General features: G+C 44.3%; 1 protein-coding gene across 2 annotated transcripts in view; it reads left to right on the top strand.

Moving 5' to 3' along the window:
• The first annotated feature begins 3,624 nt into the window (after positions 1 to 3,624).
• NPTN (neuroplastin) overlaps positions 3,625 to 23,151 on the top strand; it is a 47,608-nt gene continuing 28,081 nt past the window's right edge. Inside the window, exons 1-2 of one of the 2 annotated variants that reach the window (XM_055002507.1) lie at positions 3,625 to 3,967; positions 17,599 to 17,946. In XM_055002507.1, the coding sequence (XP_054858482.1) occupies positions 3,877 to 3,967; positions 17,599 to 17,946 (439 nt within the window). In that variant the 5' untranslated portion in view covers positions 3,625 to 3,876. The remainder of the gene's footprint in view (positions 3,968 to 17,598; positions 17,947 to 23,151) is intronic. The other variant, XM_055002506.1, reaches the window with a different exon arrangement.

Below are 23,151 nucleotides of genomic sequence, written 5' to 3'. Positions count from 1 at the left end.
ACTAATTAGTGGGCAGAGTTAACATTTGACTTTTCCATTTCAGGCACCATGACATTCCTTAGGTAGCTATTAGTGTGATGACTAAATGGAACGTCCATGATCAAAGGCAGGATATCTCTGGATGCCAGTGGCCGGGGCGCAAAAGCAGGGTTGCCTTTTTGCTATGCGCCTGGGCTTGCTAGAGAAATTTGGATGGTTCTGGAGGAAGTGTGGCTGGACTAGCTGGACTTTTGTCCAGTGGGGCTCGGCAATGTTTTTCAAGAGCATAGGCAATATCAGGCCGCTGGGCAATTTCTCTAGGCACCAAGCCATGAATTCACATCAGCTGGATACTTATAGGAGCCGCTATGTCCTTTCTTGATTGCGACTGAAATAGTCTACATTCAGTTCTTAAGGGGAAAGAGAGGGAAATGTGCTTCATATGTGGCGGCTGAGATCTGAGTCATTTGCCGTTGACTGATTTCTGGGCAGAGGCGTAGGGAGGGCAGGAAAGACAGCCTGGAGACACAACAAAGATTTGGAAACGACCTAGTAGATAAACCACAGGATGCTGATTCACTAGTGGCCCTTGCCCACCCAGAACTTCAGGAAGAATGCAATGCTGAGTAAGCAGAAGTTGGGGTCCTCGTGCATGCAGATCAGTTTCTTCTGCTTGCAAAGCGATTTCTTTATTCGTTCATATCCAGCTTCTCTCCCCAGAAGGGACTCAAAGTGGTTTACAAAGAAGTACAAAAAAAATAATTTTGGCAAACAAAGAGAAACAATACACTATAAATCTAGCTTACAGGCTGGTACTAGATCCACTGCCCCAGCTCACTCAGGGCAATATGCTGAGAATCCATGGGCTAAGAGCCAAGCGCCCGGGATTCAAGATTTATAACAAAGGAAGTTTAGCCCAGATCTCACTATGATGTCAAAGAGATTTTCCCAACCATTTTCCCCTGCTAGAAAAGTCTCTGGCCACACCCAGGCTTTAATATCTGTAGCAAAGGAGGAAGAGAAGCACAGCCCAGATTGCCTTCCTCTTTCAAAACAATGTACTTTCCCAGATTTCCTTGCCTGCTCTTGGTTCTCATTGTGTTATAGAGGCCACTGGAACAGCCCTAGACTAGAAATTTATTTAGATATTTATACTCCACTTTTTCTCTCCAGTGGGGACCAAAAGTGGCATATAACATTGTTCTCCCTTTCTCCACCTTATCCTCATAATACCAACGCTACAAAGTAGATTAGGCTGAGAGACAGTGAGTAATCCAAGGTCACCCAGTGAGCTTCCATGGTAAAGTGGAAATTCGAATCTCCCAAATCCTAGTGCCTATGCCATACTCTCTTCCAACAATAAAATGGGCGAGAGGAGAACAATAGAAACTACTTTAAGTCCCCACCAGGAAGAAGGCAGGGCGCCAGCACAGCATATCTTGTTCTCCACACCTCTGTTTTATCCTCACAACCCTGCAAGGTATGATAGGCTGAGAGAGGGTGTGACCAGTCCAAAGCGAGCTTTCATGGAAGAGTAGGCATTTTAACCTGGGTTTCCTGAATCCTAGCCAACACTCTACCTGTTGCAACACACTCAGTATTCTATCACTCAGAGCAGAGGACCAGCACAATGTGTTCTTACCTATCTTCTGTGTGCTGTTTTACCTCTTTAAAAAATCACTCACTCCCCAGCTGCCAGCAGAAATGACTGCACAACACAAACACACATTAGGAATATGATGAGGCACATCTGTATTCTGTCCACACCAGTGGCATTGGAAGATCCTGGTTTCTTTGTGCCAGTTAGATGGATGCAGTCGGCAGGTTAGCAGATACAGATCCAAAGCCTTTGCTTGGAGCTGTTTTTGATCGAATGGCAGATGGGCATGCTGATTGGAATCGCAGCCACTGGCAACAGCCGCCTCCCAAACGCTGCAGGATGCTGCTGGCTAGATGGCATTTATTTAATTGTAATTAAAAACGTTTAGCAAAATGTATTGGCGTTTCTGCCTGGCGGATTCCACTGCAGCTCGATGTGCCATTAGAGGAAGGAGACAGAATGCAAAGTGAGTCATTTCAAACCCGCATGGTGGCAATGAGAGTTGCATGAAGCCCCACTATCCACCCCGCCACCTGCCCCACTGCTGCATGTGAATCCCCAGGGCCTCCGTCTGCTGCCGTTGCTTGGTTGGAAGTTACAACCATGCATGCCTGTACTCATGGTAATGTGTGTACATTAGACATTTAAAAGATTGCTTAACTTTGGGGATGGTGGGGGAATAGGGTTGCCAGCTCCAGGTTGGGAAATTCCTGGAGATTTGAGGGATGAAGCATGGAGAAGACAACCATTTTCTCCAGGGGAACAGATCTCTATGGCCTGGAGATCAGTTGTAATTCTGAGAGGTCTCCAGCCACCATCTGGAGGCTGGCAACCCTATGAGGGGAGCAATTTAAAACAGGGCAACCAAAATTTTAAAGAGTAACAATGCTAAAGAAAGCCCAAAGTTGCAAATGCTCCCACTAATTGCCTTTGTTCCTGAAAGCTTTAAAAAACTTAAACACCTTTATGACATTCAGAAATCCAACAGGTAAAGCATTCACCAGCATAGAGATGTTGCTCTGAGAAATAACTTTCGCTCTGCCAGGCCTGAACTGCTAAAAGATAAAGAAGCCCTGCAAGAAAGTGGAGTGGGTGATCAGTTCACCTAAGGATGAAATGGCAAAAGAACACCGCAGCACCCAAAAGTTTATTTATATATTTTTATTTTATTTACTTTATTTATAGTGCGCCTTTCTCTCGGAGACTCAAGACTGGTTACACAATGTAATTTCTGACAGAAAACCGAACTGGTAAATGATGGAAAACTCTCCTCAGGTTCCTTTGCCAAGCATCAAAGGAAGCATTTCTGATTCGCTGTAAAAATTTTGCAAAGGCTCAGGCTGGTACCTTTTCTGACTAAATGCGGTCAGCCCTTTTACATTCTCTCTCATTTGTTTAAATTTATCCCACTCTCCAGACTGAAGGGCGCTGGGAAGTGTTTGTTACTTTTCATATGTGGATTAATCCCCATTTTTTAAAGAATAAGCTACTTAACATTTTTATTTTATTTGAATTTTAAAAAATTAAGGCTCCTATATAACCTAAAGAAGCCTCTCACGCCTTTGACTTTAATTACAGCCCGGGGGAGGGGGGGGAGAAGCCCCCCCAGAGGCGGGAAAAACCGTCGCTCTCCTTAGCCACGTGATCACAGGGCAGGCGGGGAGGCGCGGCGCGGCGGAGGCGGGCTTTCTTCCCACTTCTCCCTTAGAGGTGGGTGTGGCTTCGACGCCCGTTCCCTCCGAGGCGAGAGCAGCTTGAGGGAAGGGGGGGGGCTGTTCCTTCAAAAGTGGGCGGAGTTTCAGCCTCAAAGGTGAGCGGCTTTTTTCCCGAGAGGCGGGCTGGTGAAAGGGTGTGGGCGTGCCTTTTCTGTCAGGGATGGACGGAGTCCTTCAGGGGTGGGCGGAGAAAGGTGGGCGGAGCTAAGGCTCCTTTTCTCCTTCGCTCCTTCCTCACAGGTGGGTGGAGAACTTACGCCAGGCCGGAGTGCCTTTCCCGCCCCTTCGCTGGTGGGCGGAGCCCCGGCGCCGCGTCCCCCTCAGCGATAGGCGGGGCCTCTCCGTCTTTCCCGCCCCCTCCTTCGAGGACTCTCGCTCCTTCCTCTCCTGCGTCTTCCTCCGCCTCCTCACCCCTCGCGCGAGAAGAGGCGCCTCCTCTCGCGAGAGCCGGGCGCTGCGGTAGGAGCTCAGTCGGGGGAGGGAAGGCGAGAGAAGGACGGCGGACTCCCGCTCGGCGCCCGCGACGACTCCTCCGCCGCCTCCTCCGCTCCGTCCCCCCTCTCCCTCCCCCTCCGCGCCACCATGCGGGGCTCCGGGCCGCTCCCCGCTGTCCTCTCCGTCCTGCTGGTCACGGCCGGCAGCCTATTCCCCGCACCGGCGGCCGCCCAGAACGGTGAGTGAGAGGGCGGTGGGGGAAGGGAGGGATGGGGGGCCTGAGCAGGATGAGGGGAGACCAGCCGGCGCGTTGATAGGAGGGGAGGGGGAGGCTGCAGAGGCCCAGCCCCTGTTAGGGATGCCGCAGGGGGTGGGAACTGCTAGAAAATGCGCACGGGTCTGCATATGTATATAATGTGTACACGCATAGGTATATTTTTGCACATATATGCACACATGCATGTATAGGTTTATAGATAGATGTGTACATGCATACCTTTATGTATATATTGGCATACATGTAGGTGTGATATTTTATATATAGATGTGTATATGTCTGTATTTGCATACATGCATGTGTGTGTGTGTGTGTGTTTATGTATAGGTGTGTACATGAATACATGTATGTATATATTTGCATGCATGCATGTGTATTTTATATATAGGGTTAGGGTATGTGTATTATATGTGTGTGTGTGTGTAGGTCTCTACATGCATGTGTATGCAGGTGTGTTTTAGGTAGGTAGCCATGTTGGTCTGCAGTAGAGGAGCAGAATTTTAGTCCACTGGCACCTTAGAGACCAAGAAGATTTTCAGAGTATTAGCTTTAGAGAGTCAAAGCTCTCTTCTTCAGGCATGTGGATGTATGTGTCATTTTATATGGAGAGATGTATGAAATGAAATCCTGCCCTGAAGTCATAGTTAAGTTATGGGGACCCCTAGCTGAGTTTTCATGGCAAGAGGTAGTTTACCCTTGCCTGCCTTTGCAACCCTGGTCTTAGTTGCGAGGTCTTTACGCATGCATTAGTTGCGAGGTCTATATGCATGCATATAGGTATATATTTGCATACATTTGTGTATATGTTTTATATATAGGTATATTTGCACATATGTGTATTATATGTATAAAGGTGTGTACATGCATATGTGTATGTATGTGTTTGCATACATGCACATATGTACATGTTTATATATGTGTCTGTGTACACACATGTACAGTGTATGGGTATCAATGTGAGGTGGGTATGAGTAGTGGTTTGTGATGCCCTTCTAGTGGGATGGGATTTGACATGAAAGGGGCACATGGTAGAAATATGGAGGGTAACATTTGGGGGGAAGCATAGTTGATTCAGAAGAAAGCCCCCACAGTTGAGATGTGTAGGTTGTTCACATGACCTTTGCTGGAAAGGAAAGAAAGGTGTTTCGTCATGGAGGGCTGGGCAGCCATGGGTGGCTTTTGGGAAGGGGGAGGTACACATGTGTTTGTGTCCTGAGAATGGCATGGGGAGGTAAGAGCAAGGGTTGGGGATAGTTTAGCAACCTTTTGGGGGAGGGTGCAGGTGTGTGTGTCCCTTTGAAAATGGCATAGTGGGAGAAGGGAAAACTTGAGCAGGGTTTGGGGTGGTGCAGCAACTTTGTTGAGGCTAAAGCAGTCTGGGACCTGAATGGTCAACCTGCATGGAGGCCACCCCTGACTGTATGCTATCAAATGCTTAGTAATGCACCGTCCTGTTTGAATAGGATGTCCAGAACAGCTTGCTACAGTAGAACGCAAAAATATTTTAAAATTAAAAAGGAAAGTGGCAGGTGGTGATGGATTGCTTTCTATCAGCTTTCTGCTCCATCGATTCTAATTCCTTTCCTTAGTATACCTGCTGTCCTGGGTGGTTTCTGTCTGTATGGGGAAGGAGAGAGCCAGCATGGAATGGTGATTAGCATGACACGCTAGGATCAGGGAGACCCAGGTCTGAATCCCCTTTTGCTGTGGAAGCTTCCTGGTTGACCTTGGGCCTGGTGCTCTCTCTCAATCTAGCTTTCTTCACAGGAGTGTTGTGAAAATGCAGTGGAGGAGGAGAAGAAGATGATATTAACTCCTGTGTTCTCCCCTTGGGGGGAAAAAGCATAGTATAAATATCTAAATAAATTTATGGCATAACTGTTTTGATAGTCAAAAAGGGTGCCCCTTTCAGCAGTGGAAAAGCTTGTAAGATGAATCCCGTAGCTTCCTGTTAAAATAGCAACAGAGTTCCACCACAGAAGAAAGATGGGACAGAAGCATAACTAATAAATAACCTGTCTGGTGCAGTGGTTGAGTTGGACCAGTGAAACCTAGGGATCTGATCCTTACTTGGTTGCAAAGCATGCTTAGGTGACATCAGGTCGGTTGTTTGTTCCTCTGGCCTCGGCCATCTGAATTTAAGAGATAATATTGGTCTGCTTGACAGGATTGTAGGCATAATAAAGCAGAAATGAAGGTGTGATGAGGAATAAATGTTACAATAAATATATTGACTTCTGATATTTTATGTAATTTTATAGTGACCTGTTTGCTGTCTTAGATCTTTGTATGCCATTAGAGGTATTTGAATAGAATGTTACAAAGATCAGCAGTGATGCAGAAGGCATACGCTAGTGGTTGGGGGTCAGGAAGAACCCAAAACATCCAATCTATATAGTCATGAGCTGCTCCATAATTTATTCGAAGAAAACGGTTCCAGTGTACTGAGCACTGTGAGTGTGCGAGAAAGTGTGATGTCCCTGTACAGAAGCCATTGACTGTGTCTTTCAGCAGGTTTCTGACAGGGCGTATGTCAATGCCTGCTAATCAGAGAGCACTTCACGGCTCCCTTAGAGCCTTTGTTTCTCTTCCTCCTGAGGCTTTTTTACCTTTCATAATGCATCAGAGTGGCTTTAAACTACAGCTCCGGGAGGACTTGGAAGTGAAAATCTTTAGATAGGTCTGAAACAAAAGCAGCTCTGCAGCTGTAAGAAGTTCAGCCTTGACTGCAGCTGTTTCCTGATTTTTTTCTTCTTAGGGAGTCTCCGAGGGTGTATGATTCTGAATCGTGCAAGAAGATAGAACCATCCTTGCCCGCCTACTGAATCTGCATCTCTTGAGTTGTCTTTAAATGATTTATAATGCAATACAGTTTTTTTTAGTTCCTTAGCAACTGAAGGGAATTCTTCTGTTAGGCTTCTGGCCTTGCTCTTTATAGAAAAGCAGTCAGATTGTCCATCGCACACATAATGTGATGGGTCACCTCCCCAGCACCGATTTGTAGCCATGTACACAAGTGGCTGTTAGCAGAGCTAAGATACTGTGATGCTTACAGGCAAGCACAGCATGACTGGGAAAGCACTCCACAGTTTTGTGAAAAGGTCCAAGGTCTCTGTGCTCTTCAGGGGCAGTTCCACGTTTGAACGCCATAGTAAAAATTGGTAGTTCAGTGTGGCAGCAGAAATTCAAGTGATGTATCATCACAAGTTGTATCCTACCACTCTGTTAACTGTGTGAAGCCTTCTTCTGGGGGACGGCATCATACTTAGCCGAACAAAAGCTGTAGGGATACACCTGCACCCCATCACTCCCGTCTCTGAATTCTTGAAGCTGTCACATCGACATGAGCCTTGCATGAAATACTTCCTTGCTATGAACAGCCAGTTCAGTGTTAGGGTTTCTCCTGTGGTTTTGATGGTTGAGTGCAAGACCTGAACTGTTTATCACAACATGAGCAGAAGAGTCAATCTTGAGAAGGTCTTGCCACATCTGAAATAGATTGCGCAAGTGTCCTATGCTGGTTGGGGATGGCTGAGTTGGAGATCTGGCTTTCGAAATAGGCCCAGATATTCAGTTGGAGATCTGGCTTTTGAAATAGGCCCAGATATTTCTTACATAACCTCTCCAAGTGCCAGCAGTTGTGTAGTTTTGGTCTGTTCAGCTTCTCTGTCAGAAAAATTGTGCCTGGCTGTAAGGAGCCAAGCATTTTAATGCTACGTGGCATTCATCTCTTGTTGTGTTTAGGTGAAATGAGCTGAACTCTCTCTTCTTATTTGATGGAATGTTTCTTTGTATAGAGTGATGGCGTCTGATTTGTTGGGACAGAACAGACCACAATGTTAGCTTTTGTTGTAGCAGCTAGATGCCTCCAGGAGTGGCAATACATTATCATAAAAGTGGGCTAAGCTGAGGAAGATCTGGTCTTGTGCTAAACTGGCTTGGCTTTTGTTTACAGGAGTAGCCCCTCCACACACACACACACACACACACACACACACACTATTCTGTGTGGTTCATAAAGAAAACATTTTGTATTGCTAGTCTTTGGAAAGACACTTTTTAAAAAAAATTATGTTGGTTAGCATAGCTATTAAAATTTCAAATGTGTTCCAGAAGTACTTGGTAGCAGTGGCTTGAAATCAGTGACATTTATTTTTAATGAACAAGTGGGTAAGGATTGTGGCTTAAGTGTTACAAAGGTTTCTTGACATCACTTATACTGGTGGCAGTGGAGTTTGGATTTTGGAGGAAGTGGAGGTAGGGTCATTTTTTGGAAGGAGCCCCCACCGCCATCACTCATAACAAGTAAGACTGTAACTTCACGGGAAACTGAAGAACCTTGCCACTAATAAAGCTTCCTCATTACCTTTTGATTCAAAATACAACTGGATGTCAGTAAAACAGTTTCATAGAAGTGCAGGTCCATATTGGCCTCTGAGAATCCTTTGAACAATCTCGTACAAACCACATGCAAACACCCTCTTTAAGCTGTTTTCCCAGAAGACACTATGCAGCTTGCAAAGTCTTTGGATGCACCCCAACAGCTCCTTCTCTGTATCTTTCACCCCTCACTCCTTCCAGTCTGAACACATTACCTTTCTGATTTCCACTGCCCAGATCTTTCGCTACCGCCCAGTTGCAGAATGCTCTCAATTTCGTTTTCTTCACACACTTCTCAAAGCTGAAATGGAAGAACAGAGAGGCAGTACTGCTGAGTTGGTCCTTTTCTTCTCCTTAAGGGTGTTGGCTTCCAAGTCCTAGAGATGATTCAGTCTTTTGTTAATAGTGTGGTAGGGTGGCCCCAGGCTGCATGCTTGAAAAACAAACCCTGATATATGGGAGATCATCTCAACGGACAGATTTGACACCATAAAAAGGATGTAGGGCAGAGTAGAAATGAGTACCTCTGCACTGCGATTATAATTTGATTAAACAAGGTACTTTTCAAGATAATGCCATAAAATCTGTTCAGGTGCTCATAATTCTGTCTCCCATCTGATACTGTTATCATTGAGTTGTCATTGACTTTCTAGGTGAGTAGCTTTAACAAAAGATAACTGTTAGGGCATGCACATTTTAAAGAAATGGGAGCCTTGCAAAGTATATTGTCATTAGAGTACAATCTGAATTTATCTGTGCAGTCCACTTACTCCTGAGGTTGTAAAGCTAACACCATTTATCATTATGGATTTCAGTTTCAATGGACCTGAAAGGGGAAAAAAAACCCTAATTGATGGTCCCTTCTGTTCAAGGCTCAGAGGGTTCACCGTTAAGATGGAAATAGTGTCTAAATGGCATGACTGAGAGGCTGTGGAAATCCCAGTGGAGGCTCATGCCCAATATTAGGTCTCAGTTTGTCAGAAAATGCCAGTGTGATTTTTGCTAAAATAACTGGAGAATTTAGCACTAGTGTTCGGTCTGATTCCAGAGGAGGAACTGTGTGTGTTTGACACAGCAAAAATAAACGGTCTTATGGCACCTTAAAGACTGCCAAGTCTTTTTAAGCCTAGCATACGTTTTCCTGACCCTAGAGTCAGCTTCATCAGATATATATGCTCTCCCTTGTGCTGGGACAAAATGCTGATGGAATCGTGCAGTTAACTGTGGCATAGGACAGTGGGAAGGGGAGAGAAGCTACTCTGAGCCGAAGGCAGCTCTTGAAGAAAAGAGGAAGCGAATGCTGCATTTGTGGGGTCCATCAGACTATCGGTGGATGGTATTCAATAACAGGGAATGCAAGTCCTTTGGTTTTGAATAGTCCCGGATACCCGCGGTTTCTCCAAAATTTGAAAGTTGTCGTTTTCACCTACATGGGATTCGGTCACTGTTCAGTGATTGCCCTTCCTTGGAATCTTGCTGATGTATTTTCTGGAAACTGAAAAAAAAACTTCTTAAGTCATTAACTCATCTTTGGAAATCTGAGACCATCTGTGTAACAAACGAAGCAAAACGTGTTAATTAAACATTTTAATTAAAATATCCAGCCTACTCATAGGGGCAAATGGTTTCTTTTCTGTATTACATGTAATCAGTGAAGTCTTCCTCGAAGACAAAAGAGTATTGAACTGGGAAAGAGGAGAAGGGGAAACCATTGCTGGATAATAGCTTTCTACTGCATTATTCGCTACCACCAGTAGCAATGAATCAGGAGTAGTAACTACACCAGCAGCATTTGCATGATTAGCAGAGCAATCTTAAGGAGTGTTACACCCTTTGAAATCTATCAAAGTCTGTGTGGTTAAAAGTAACTCTGTTTAGGACTGCACTTTGCATTTAGTACAGGCAAATGGGCCTGGTGGGGGGTTGGAGTGGTGGTGTTGGAGTGAGTGTGTGGAGGGGATACATGCTGTGTTCATCCTCTCCTCCATCCACCACTACTGCATGCACACACCACTCTCAGGTGTACATGTAGTTAACAGAAGAATTTGGACAGAAAGATGAAGTTCTAACCTTCCACAAAACATGCAGCTTCCTTCATATGCACATACCAGGAATCCCCTTCATTCCCTGGTATTCTGCTCCTGCCACCACTTTGCATCCCTCTGCTATTTGTTGGCACCCTCTGCCATCTCCATAGAAGCATTAAGGAGCACTGCTTCTAAGACAGCATCCACTGGGCTTCCCATTCTCAAAGCATAAAAGTTGATCAGTATTATCTTAAGGGCATTACTTCTGTCAGTGAAAGGTTGTAACAGCATCTGGAATGCAGCAGGGAGCTTCTGCCGCCGCCGCCGCCACAGTCAATCCAAGCGAGGTGTCTTTGAGTCTTGTTTGGTCTCTTGGAGATCTGCTGAAAGGCCGACAGCAGGTCCCTGTGAATTTACTCCAGTTTTTAGGAGTCAGGTCTATTTTAAAATGTATGCCCACTATAAGCCCCCTTAAGGCTCCAAGTAGCTTACAGTCGCCAACACACCCCAGAAACTTGTTCATTCAGGTAAAAGACCAGGGGTGCTTGGGCTGAGAGGAATTTGGTGAACTGCCGCCACTCCCTCTTTCTGTCCTTGACCTTCCTTTATCTTGCAGAGATTTGCTTGGCATATAGTTGTTGGGCTGGCAGGAAGGAGAGACCCAAGGGTGTCTGTGTACACCTTTGGGCGTGGATCCTGGTCCCAGGCACATTGCAAGGCTTTGGGTTGGGCAGGTGAGACTGGAATGCTTGGTTGCTTCCCAGCAATCACAGGCATTTCACCCACCTTCCTTTTGAACAGTCTCATTCATAGCTAGCATGTGACTGTTAGCTTCAGCTGCCAGGGACATTCCCAAGCAGATTAAAGCCAGCATGCTTGTACTGACTGCAGTTGCTTGGCTTCGGGAGAAATTCTGAGGAAGGAATTGGTTCCCCTGCTATTTGTTGGGTACTCTGGGATGGGGATGTTCTGTCTTCAGTTTGTCTGTTAAAAACACCTCCAAATTTGCCCACTACAAAAGTTACATTCAGTGTAAGAACAGGCCAGAGGTGTTGTTACCAATCAGTGGTTGGGTTTTTTTTTGAGTTTTGGTCTCCAATTCTTATTTGGCCTTGTCATTACTTTCCTGTTGCAAGAAGCAGATCTGGTAAACTGTCTGCCTAATTCGTTTTGATCCTGCCCCTTCCTCTTAAGAGCTCAGTGCAACATGCATCCTTCTTTATTCTTTGTTTCGGTAACTGAGCAAACCCCAGTAATTACTGGCATTATCCTGAAGCGAGTAGTGGGGGGATGCTCTATAGACGTTCATAAATAAAGAGGAGAAACTTTTTCCATTCCACCACAAAACAGCATAAGAATGTTGAGGATTGTCTGGTGTTTTCACCATCTGTTTGAAATGTTATCAGAAGCGCAAGCTTGTAATTCATTATGTCATTTATTAGTTAAATAGCCAATGTAAAAACCTCTTTTTAAAATCTTGGTCAAATGAATTATTTGGTAGTCAAGGACTTTAAAGATCAGGGTGAGTGCTTGAATGGAGCCCCCGCTCAAACTGGCAACCAGCCTAGTTAGTCCAGATCAAGGGATCTTGCTGCTGCATTCCACTGAAATTTCTATAAGTTGATTAAAAGTGCATCACAGTAGATAAAACGAGTGGCTACTATCATGATAACGTGGTCCTTCCTTCCTGGCTAGGGTTGCGAGTGACTTGCTGGGCATAGCTAGAAAAAGCTGTCCTTGCCCTCCTGAGACAAACTTACATATGAAGGTTCAAGAGCACTCCAAAGCTTGCTTCTTGACTCCTTTACAGACAAGGCTTTACACCTGTTTCCAGTCCCAACAAGCCACCCATCATCAGCATCCCCTCCTTACTTGGACCAAGACTTCAACTTCAACATGGTTTTTGCTCGATCATTTGGAAGCTCAATTTGTGACTTGCGTTAGGAACTACAGTTAGTGCAGACTGGTTTCGTGTACAAGTCACTGCTATTTATTATCTATGTAGAATGTCAGGCAAAATGCCAGGAAGGGTAACATGGGCCCAAAGGTGAGCCTGATGAATGTTGTGAAGAGGTGGTAAGAATTAATGTTTGTAAAAAGAAGAGTCCCAGTGGAATGTAGCAGGTCTATAAATACCTTCTAGGTAGCAGCATAAATTAAAGAAGGGAATTATTCAGTCTCTGAAGTTGGAGGGCCTGGAAAAGTATAAGGATTGGAGGCTGAGCAAAGCGGGCTAAAGGTCAGCTTCAGGATTCTCAGCTGCCAAAGAGCAAAAATCTTGACAAAGTAGTTTGAAAGATATTTGCCCAGAATCTCATGCCATTAAAAGTGCACAGTGGGGTGTCTTTCCACCCCGCACCCTCCGGGTGCAATTCCTCTGTGCCTAGCCAGGCTAACCTCGCACAATATTTTGACTTTCACTTGTACCATGTTGCAGCATTGGCTGGGTTTGACTGCTTCGCCCTGCTTGTGAGTTTCTTTCTGCTTAGATAATTGAGCCTCCTCCCTAGGATAGTGATGTTTTGGTACAGGGAGTTACCCTGTTTTGAAACGGGGCAGGGCCTCTTCAGAGTCAGATGTGCTGTTCACAATACAGCAAAGTTTTTGCACATCAGTTATGCTCAAGCCCTGATTTAAGTTTTTTACCTCCGTGGCGCTCTCCTTCCAAGAACCAGTGTTGCACATAGAAGCCCCGGAGCCTCTTCAGTTATGTCACCTTGAGAATTTAATTTAATTCCCACATGGTATTCATCTAAGTCCCATTCTGCAGAGTTCACATTTTAAGATACAGTTCTCTCTTCTGATTGGCAAGAATCACAGTTCTCTTCGTCAGATGCATGGAGGGCAAAAAGAAACTGGTCAGATATAGAGGAGGAGGGGGGAGGGCGGAATAGATGCAAACAGCTCCTTCTGATATGGAGATCAGTTTGCTTCTGTTAAGGAAATCAGTTACCTGATCAGTTTCCTTAACAGAAGCAAACTGATATCCATATCAGAAGGAGCTGTTTGCATCTCCATATCAGAAGGAGCTGTTTGCATCTACTCCACTCTCCCCTTTCCTCTTCTATATCTGACCAGTTTCTTTTTGCCCTCCATGCATCTGACAAAGAGAACTGTGATTCTCGAAAGCTTATGCTACAATAAAATTGGTTAGTCTTAAAGATGCTACTGGACTCTTTTTCATTTTGCTATAATTTGTGTTTGTTTTAAAAAGCCCTAAGCAGTTTCTACTGGAGTTATGCCGTCATAACTTGTAAATGTGAGAATTCCGAAGTCCAAGAACTTGTTTTCAGCTATAGCCAGCCAGATGCTCTGCAGAACCCAAGGTACAAAGAGGATAGCTAGTCCCCTGCTAGTTCTTTCTGTCATTTAGTACCTGCAGATAAATTGCTTTATGCAAAAATATCACAGATCTACTGTGTGCCTTGCATTTCATGGCCTTGTTGAAGTTTTTTAAAAAAAAAAAAAAACAAGTCAAACCTTTGGTCCATCTTTCTCAGCATTGTCTATGCTGACAGATCTTCAGGCTCCAGGCACAGAGAGATCCCCCCCCCCCCCACACACACACAAGGGATCCTTTCATTAGATGCCACCGGTACTTATGCCACAATAAATCTGAGTCTGTTCAAGGTGTCACAAGAGTCTAGACTTTGCTGGTTTTCTGGGAATACTCCAGTTCCCTGTCTGTTTATAAACATACCCTTTGATCAATTCATGATATGAATTGCTTCACAAGAGCTAGAATAATGATTGTAATATCCTTCTGCTAGCATTGAGCACACAGATAATAAGCCTTTGCGTACCCAAAATCAACTCTTATCTGCAAGCTTCCTGGATGTCTTTGTGCTAGCCTGTTACTGAGGCTATCCTGTTCAGGGAGGGCTCAGGCCTTTAATCTCAAATGCATTCTAAGTATGTAGTGGAATGATATCAATTCTGATCCAAGCCGTCTACAGGAGTGTATTTATTTAGTACATTTTTATCGTGCCCTTGCTCCAAGTATCTAAGGTACATTGTTCTGCCTGCATCCATTTTAGCTTCACAACACCTTATTTTGTAGGGTGGTAGGGTGGTCTGGGAGGATACTTTACCCAAGCTTCCATGGCAGAGTAGAGATTTGAGGCTGGGTCTCCCACATCCTCGTCTGACACTCTAACTGCGACACTACGCTGGTTCTTACTTTAGTTCTCATTTCCCTCTTAACAATTCCTTGTTTTTATGAATGTCTACCATACCTCTCCTAGTTGCGAGTAGGTAGAATCCAAATAAGAGAAGGTATTTCTTTATAGGGCTGGTGCTCTGAACCCGGGGGTCCCCCTTTGGGGTCAGTAATGACAAGTGAGCATCCTTGGCTTATCCATAACTTTTTGTCTTTTCTCGTGGTGCACAGCCACAATACAGCATTAGGCAAGTACTCCATTTAGATGAGAACACAATAAGGCGAATTGGCATAATTATTGTGCCACACAGACTGTGCATTCAAGAATGTGAACCTGAATATTCTCTTTTTTTTTTTTTGAGGTGGAAAAACCATACATGGTATGGCGAGTCCATTTAATGGATGATTGTGACATTATACTAGCTGTGTTTCAACAGTGGCAGCTGCAGAGGAAACTCAAAATCCCAAGACCTCCACTGTATACAATTAGGTAGGATTGTTTGCTGTTTCAGCCACACACACCAGCCTAGAAGGAGCATTCTGCCCCTTCAATTAAGTTAAATATAACCAGTAAGAGTTCTGGATGTGTTATTAGTACAGATAAAATTTCTTTAAATCTGTCCCGTCCCCCCACCCCCTATTAAATTACTGTGTTCGGGTTTTGGGAGTTACACTGCAGTTTTATTACATTACTCTTTTATTAAACACATCCAGAGTGGTCAAGCTAGTTACCAAATATATGTTTAAAGGTTTAGTTCCAGAGAGTTGAGAAATACCAATTGATACACACACACACTACCTTTTTTAAAGGTATTTGGTTCCCTGGTTTATAGAACAGCCATTTCTGGTGCTTGGAACCTTTCAGTGGTAAAGAAAGCAAAGAGCAGGGGAAAGGATCTATTTGTATTTTTTAATTAAGGCTATGCATATTTTAGCAGCTTCTAGAAAACAGGTTGAGAGCCGCTCGGCATGACAGCATAGCATAACAGACCTGTATTATATTTCTGTAGCCCTAATGTGATCCTAGAAGAGCTCTTGGTGAGCTGATGTCTTTAGTAGGTCACATTATTAATTTATTAAGACTGGGATATGTTGGCTCACAATGAGCTGGGGTGGAAACTGTGAGCTGAGAAGCATTATGTCCTCATAAATGTTGTGATCATTTGAGTCCTTGATGATGGTTGTTGCAGTGCTGAAATTAGTTGCTAGGAAGTGCTGTGGAATCTGGCAGAACCTCCAGTGTGGGCCTTGGTATTAGTCCTTTCCCACACTTGTTCTGAAATTTTATTACATTATGGTAAAACGCAGAGCACAGTTTCCCCCTAAATGTATCCGGATAGATAAAAAATGTGCGCTGGGATATCTGAGAATGCAATTACGTTTTTGGCAGTTGACTGAGTTTTAACCACAGGGCTCCTTTTTCATCAGAAGAAAATCCTAGAACTTTTGTATTAAGGAAAACATATGGTCGTAAGGCATCCTAGAGCCTGTTATTCCAAAACATAAGGAATAACCAGTGTACTATAAAGCGGTTATCCATTCGTGCGCTCTTACATAAGTTAACTTCATCAGCAGGGGTGATGTACAGCCTGAAAGGGCAAGTTCCACCATGTGCGCTTAGCCTTCCCAAACAGAAATATCTGTAGATTCAGTGCTAACACTCTGATCCTAAACGTATTTGTGTAGAAGTAAGACTGATTCCAGTGGGACTTGCATCCAAATTAAGTATGTGTATCAGATTGCAGCTTTAATTAAAACTACTGTTTATTTTTTGATCTAGTGACAGTGCCTGGGTGTAAATTCAAATATCTTTTTTTTAAAAAAAAAGGAAGTCACCTTTTGTCTAGTAGAAATAAACAAAAGGAAAGATTTTCTTTGGATTTCTATCATGCATTTGTTAACCGAGACACTCTTTGCAGCATAGAAATGCCAGGATGTGCTTAGCCTGCCTAAATTGTGCCTGTTAGACAGTGGCAGTTGCCCAGATGAAAAGCATGGCTGCAACAGATAATGCTTTACATCAGAAGTAGGGATATAATACGGTACTGCCCACTTCTGTGTCCCCAGTCGCCAAGCACAAAGGCAAAAGATGGATGAGCAGTAACTGTGAAAGTGGGATTTGATGTTGGTGTTTTGGCTTGCCCCTACCACCTTCTCTCATCAAAGTTGAATGTCTGGCAAAAGTATTTTCTGAACGGTGGAGATGTGTCACATCTGCTGTCAAACATTTGAACTGAAGACTTTCTTGTGTGCCTATAGCTGTGCATAGTTGGTGCTTGTTGAACTTTGCTGTGTTCAATCAATTTTATTTCCATTGTTGAAAGAAGCTGAATATATTCAGTGTTGATGGCAAGTGAGAATTGTTGAAGAAAAATACTGCAGAAAGCTTTTTAAACATTGCAAACATGCTGTGTGTGTGTGTGTGTGTGTGTAATATGACTGCAATATGACAAGTTGTCCAATTCTCAGGCAGGCTCTGAAACAACTGATACCTTAAATGTAAGATGATAATCTTTGTGCTAGGGAGGAATTCAAGATGTTCTTGCCCTTGGCTGCTGCACAAAATATAGGTTACACTATATCTATGCATTTCCTACAACACAAGGAGCTTGAAATAAAGATGAGAGTCAAGGCAGATTCATAGTAGACTGCTGCTTATTGAGCAAGTCAGTACAAGCGAACACCAGGAAAAATGTTTTGCATGTAACCAAAGGAATTACGATTAGTCTGATTAGGTCCCAATTCCTGTACATCCTGGCTACCGTATTTTGGAGGAACTTGGCAAGAGAGAGCATGTGTATCTTCCAGATGTGGCTTATTATTTGACATTATGGGAAATTGATCTGTCTACTTTGAGCAGGTTCTAAGCTCTATCTCTGTTCTTTTTTTCTGAAAGTCATGCAATAGCTGTGATTGTAGATGGGCATGTATCTTTGTTTTCTGCAACTCATCTGCTTTCTTCTCTATAAGATCTTTCTTTTTTCCCTGCTGGTCTGTCGCTGCATTTCTGCTGCCCCTCCCTCTAGCTGGGTTTGTCAAGTCGCCCATGTCAGAAACTAAACTCACGGGGGACGCCTTTGAGCTGTACTGTGACGTGGTTGGGAGCCCCACTCCAGAGATCCAGTGGTGGTATGCTGAAGTCAACCGGGCTGAATCTTTCAAACAGCTATGGGACGGCGCTCGAAAGCGCCGTGTCACCATTAACACTGCCTACGGGGTGAACGGCGTGAGCGTGCTGAGAATTATTCGCCTTACCTTGGAAGACTCTGGGACTTACGAGTGCAGGGCAAGCAACGATCCTAGAAGGAATGACTTGAGGCAAAATCCTGCCATAACGTGGATACGAGCCCAGGCTACCATAAGCGTCCTTCAGAGTGAGTTCAGCACCCTACAGTAGTAGTACTGTAGTATCTAGAGGCAGTCCAGTGACCCTAACCTCCCTTCTGTGACCCTTTGGTATAACCCACCCGTTGTCTTTTGTTTTTTTGATTTTGAACCCAAGACTTTTCCTCTGGTTGTGGTGCTTAACTGTGTTTGCCACCTTTTTTTACTATGTTGCTCGTCCTTCTTAGGATCAAAAGACTGGGGAGAATCTCTGGGGACGGTCCTGTAGTTCCTCTGTGAAAGCGAACCCAGTATTAAATTGTTCATTCCCTCCCTTTTTACTTTTTATAATAGGCTTCCTGCTACCCTAATGATGGCTCTTCCACGAGTGCCTTTCTCTTTTGTTTTATTTCCCTGATCTAACCGTTTAATTATTATTTCTTTCGTTGGGATCTCGTTGAATGCCTTCCTTATTCACAATGGTTTTAAGTTTATAAACTTCTGTGCAAATCCCTCTCTCTTCGGATTTTGTTGCATGTGATCTTTTTTTCCCTTTTTTTTCAAGACTGGATTTTCCCTTAAGGTCATATAGATTTGCTTTTCTCAGTAGCAGGCATATAAAAAGTTGATTCTTGCCCATGTAGCTTTCACATGCCAATGGGACTGGATCTGAGGACTGCCACTTGGCTTTCCTAGAAATTGTTGTAAGTTGACAATATTTGCTGATGGTTTTCAAAGAAGTGTCTCCCTCCCCAGGTCTGTTGTGTATCCTTATAGAAGGTAGCCTAGCGCTGAGGAAAGCAGGCCAAGATGATAACTGAGCTTATATACTGCTCTTCTAGACAGATTAATGCCCCACTCGGAGCGGTGAACAAAATCAGTGTTAGTATTATCTCCACAATATAGCCTATAAGCCTAGGCCTGAACCTGAATGTGTAGAACTGTGTGTATGCACCAGAGACATGGTTCCAGGCATAAGTATATTCACCAAGCCATTGTTGAAAAAAAGACTGCTCATTGGGCCCAAGAATGAAACTTGTTCCTGTAGCAACCAAGGCCTAGCAAAATGACCCTGGATCGGCTCTTCAGAAATAATCATTCTTTTTTTTAAACTACAAAATGTAATGAGAGCAAAGCCAGGATGGAGCGTAATCTGCTGAATCTCAGTGCCTGCAGGTGTCTAATAGAAAACTTTTTTTTTTGCTTTTAACCTCTACTGATCCCATTCTGCTCTTTACCAAGTTTGCTAATATCTGATTTCTTTTTCCTGATCTTCTGAGCTTTTGCTTTTTTAGTCACCATCTTTAACACGACGGGTTTGCAAACACGAATGTCAACTGTCCTAGGAAAGTACAGGGTCCAGATGTCTTACTGTAAAGTAAAAAAAAATGGAGCAAGCCTGGAAGAACATAGTCCTGCAAAGAACCTTCTTGCATTTAAAAAAAAAAAACAGATGTAGATGACTTTTCAACACTGCAATTTGTCTGGACAGGAGCCTCCACGGAAAGAATGACACAGCATCAGGGTGGGAGCAGAATTGACTGTCTGGAGTGGTTGTGTATGAAAATGCAGTTGTTGGGGATGTGGGTATGAAGCATATGCTGTGCTGCCTCAGCGTGCATCTGTGAGAGAATGTCATGACAGAAGTATGAAACTCTTTAGATGAGTGTGTGACAGGGACATCCCTACTCTTGCCCAGGCACTCCCCTCATGGCTTGGCAGCCACCCCCTCCCTGTCTCCTTTTCTGATGCATCATTGATTGAGATCATGAGGCCCTATAGAGCCACCAATTTCTGCTGCTTTTGAGCAGGGCCTGCTAGTAATATACATGCCCCGAGGGTACCATGCCCCCCTGCCTCTCTGTATAGCTCACTGAAAAAAGCAGCAGAATGGTGAGCCAGCATCACCCAGTAGTGGAGAAGATTCCTTTTTAGCACAGGGAACCTTTGGAATTCCCTCCCAGTGAAAGGTCTCCCTTGCCTTCTCTTCTCTCTCCACCTCCATCCCTGCCAGTTGATCCTTCGGCATTGCAGCACAGAGTACAATGAGGTCATGACTCTGGCCCTTTCTCTTCCTGTCCAGTGTCAATGTCACAGCTGTGATGTTAACGTGACTTCCTAACACATGATGTATTGTCGAAGGCTTTCACGGCCGGAGAACGATGGTTGTTGTGGGTTTTCCGGGCTGTATTGCCGTGGTCTTGGCATTGTAGTTCCTGACGTTTCGCCAGCAGCTGTGGCTGGCATCTTCAGAGGTCTTCTGAGAGATCTCTGTCTTTTGGTGCTACACCTCTGAAGATGCCAGCCACAGCTGCTGGCGAAACGTCAGGAACTACAATGCCAAGACCACGGCAATACAGCCCGGAAAACCCACAACAACCATTCCTAACACATGCTTTCAGGATGCCATGCTGCCATCAGGATGCCATGCTGCCACCTGGAGGCTAAGTGTGGACCTGACCTCCCGTCTCTGGGAGCTCATTTGATTTGTTATGCGTGGGCCGAGGGGTTGAGTATCTGGGGGAAGGAGTAGTCCAAGCTACTTCGTACGTGGCTCCTCACAGAGTTCTGTAAACAACAAGAGAAAAGACAAGTTGCTGCTTCCTGGATTAAGGAGCCTAGGAAGGAGATGGGAGAAAGGAAGAGGCAGGCAGATACTGTGATGCTAGAAACAACTTCCAGTAGGCTCATGGATGGCATGGAATGGTAAGAAGAGGACCTGGGCCAAAAGGTGAGTCATACAGTGCATCTCATTAGGTGGGTGGGGGCTGTAAAAATGAGCATCAAATGCATGATACTCCTTTGATAGCTAGCTGCTTCCTCTTAGCCAAGCCATTGGTCCTTATTCTCCGATTCTGAGTCTTAAAGGTTATACCAGTCTTGCAAGAAACAACCACATAGTCTGACTATTGCTAATCTCCTTATGAGATTTCTGGTTGGCTGGGTCTCTGCCAAACACAGTTTTGGAAACCAGTGTTCTTTACGGCTCACCTAAACCAGGCAAGCACAGGCTGAATGTAGTTGCAGTTGGTTGTCCGGGAAAGGGGGTGGATGACATACATGCGTTATATATTTGGACTTTTCATATAATCCTTATACAGAACACGCCGAAGGATCCCAGCACTGTATACTGCTGAAAGCTTGGAAAACTATTCTTGTAATATATACCCCCCGCAACTGGGAAGTGGCGTGAGAAAAGATGGTGTGTTAGGTCAGAGAGTCTGCCTGCAGAACCCAGAACTGAGTGTGCTTGTGGAAATGCAACAAGGAGTAAACCTGATGACGCAGATTTTAAAAGTGCAACCTGATGGGACATGTTCTTGGTTTCCATCACTGGACACTTTGCCTCCATTCTAGTGCCGAAGTTAATCGGCATAAGTAGCTTTTCATAGTAAGCAGAGTCTTCAGAATCCAAGGAACGAGACTGCATCGGGGTACAATTCAAGTATGGACTGCCCCCTGAGTAGTGCATTTGCTGCCTCCCCGAGGCTTTGGGAATACTCTCCTTCCCATCATCCTCTGTCAGTTCTTATACTTTTCCTGCTTACAGCTAGCCAGGGAAATAATTCACGTTTATGCTTTCTCCGGTTAGGGCAACCTGGTTCTGTCCCCCTTGGAAAAGTAGTCCAAAGGTGCTTTGTCTTGCATGTAGTGGGTTTACCAAGTGCCTTTTATGTAGGATACTTTTTCATTTTAACCTTTTTCTTTCTTTTATTTACTGCCTCTGTACACTGTATAAGAGATTTTGATTAGCTGCAGCTTGTGGGGAAGTTGAATTTGCAAGCACACAGCACAAAAGTACCGGCACATCAAGGTTGAAGCCAAGGGGGGAAATCTAGTTGCTGATGTGTTTTTCCTGTCTTTCATTAAATGGGACATTATTCCTGATGTTCAGGCTGCTGTAGGAAACACAGATCCTTCTATCAGAGTTATCTATTTCGAAAAACATATTCGCTCTCTTAGACCTAAGACTAAATAGGTTCTGGGAACTTCCTGACTTAGGCCTCTGCTAGACTACTGCCCTTCTTTGTCAGCCGTATGTGTCCAAAATAGAAAAAACAGAATATTGTAGTTTCTGAAGGCACTCAGAATAAAAAAAGTCATCTACCCTAAGTAGCAAGACAGAGTGCCATGTAACGAAGCACTTGCCCCTATTTCAGAGTTTATTAATTACAAAATAGTCCGGTTTCCTAGTCTGACAAGCTTTTGCATTAAGTTAAATGGCTTAGTGCTGAGTAAACTGAGGCGTTGAGTGCTTTTTTTACAGCAGAACTTCTTAAAATTCAGTCTAGGGGGGATCCTTCCAAAGTCCTTAAGAACTTGTTTCCTTTGACCTGAGCTTGTTTCAGAGGGACAGTTTAGCATAGTTCAGAGGGACAAAGCTGGCACGCCCATTTACAGAAAAGGTGAAGGTAGAGGGTGTGTCAGGTATGGGAAGGTGCCCTCTCCTGCGCTTCAGATGGCAGTGTCTGGTTCACTCATAGGCAAACGAGGCATGTCCTGCCACTGTTTTCTGTCTTCCAAACTTAAACTTCAGCAACAAGTACAACACAGAATATGTTTTGGTTTCCCACACTGAAGAAAATTATGATTAACTTGAGTGACACCACAGCTTGCGCAAAAATTCTCACACTGATTGTTGACGTTCTTAATTCACCTTCACTTGATGCATGTTGTATCAGGGGAAGAAGTAGTTAATGGCAGATCTCCTTCGTGATTAAAATATTGTAAATTTTGTTGTTGTTCCTTTTTTAGGCTTCGTTCCGTGGCCTTCACACGTGCAAATTTTTTGCAGGATGGGGGTGCTGAGAGGGACTTCGGTGTGTTCTAGGGGATATAAAACATTTGATGCGTGCAGTAACAATGGCAGCCAGGTCAGGAAGAGATGTGCGGAAGAATCCCGCAATTGTCCTTGTCTCCCCAACAGATGGGGGTGCCCAGTCGGCAGTAGCCATTGTATATCATTGCCTTTGGGAGCCAACCTAACGGCAAAGCAGGGTATCAAATACAGAAACGTATACGCATGGATGCACATGCAACATCTGTGCTATTTTTGGGGTCTCTTTTTAAGGGAGAGAGTTGGAAGAGGGAAGAAAGCCCTAAAAAGGAGTCAGAAGGCAATGCCAGAGAGCTAATGGACATGAAAGCAGTTACATTTCTCACTGTTCAACAGTAGAGATTACCAGAATCGTTTGTCGAATGCACGACATCTAAACAAGCACCATGATATTTCTCTTTTTTCCCTTCCCGTTTAA

Source organism: Eublepharis macularius, chromosome 18, assembly GCF_028583425.1.
Source record: "Eublepharis macularius isolate TG4126 chromosome 18, MPM_Emac_v1.0, whole genome shotgun sequence".
Lineage (NCBI taxonomy): Eukaryota > Metazoa > Chordata > Lepidosauria > Squamata > Eublepharidae > Eublepharis > Eublepharis macularius.
The sequence above is the reverse complement of the archived record's forward strand: the minus strand, read 5'-3'. Positions and strand labels throughout refer to the sequence as shown.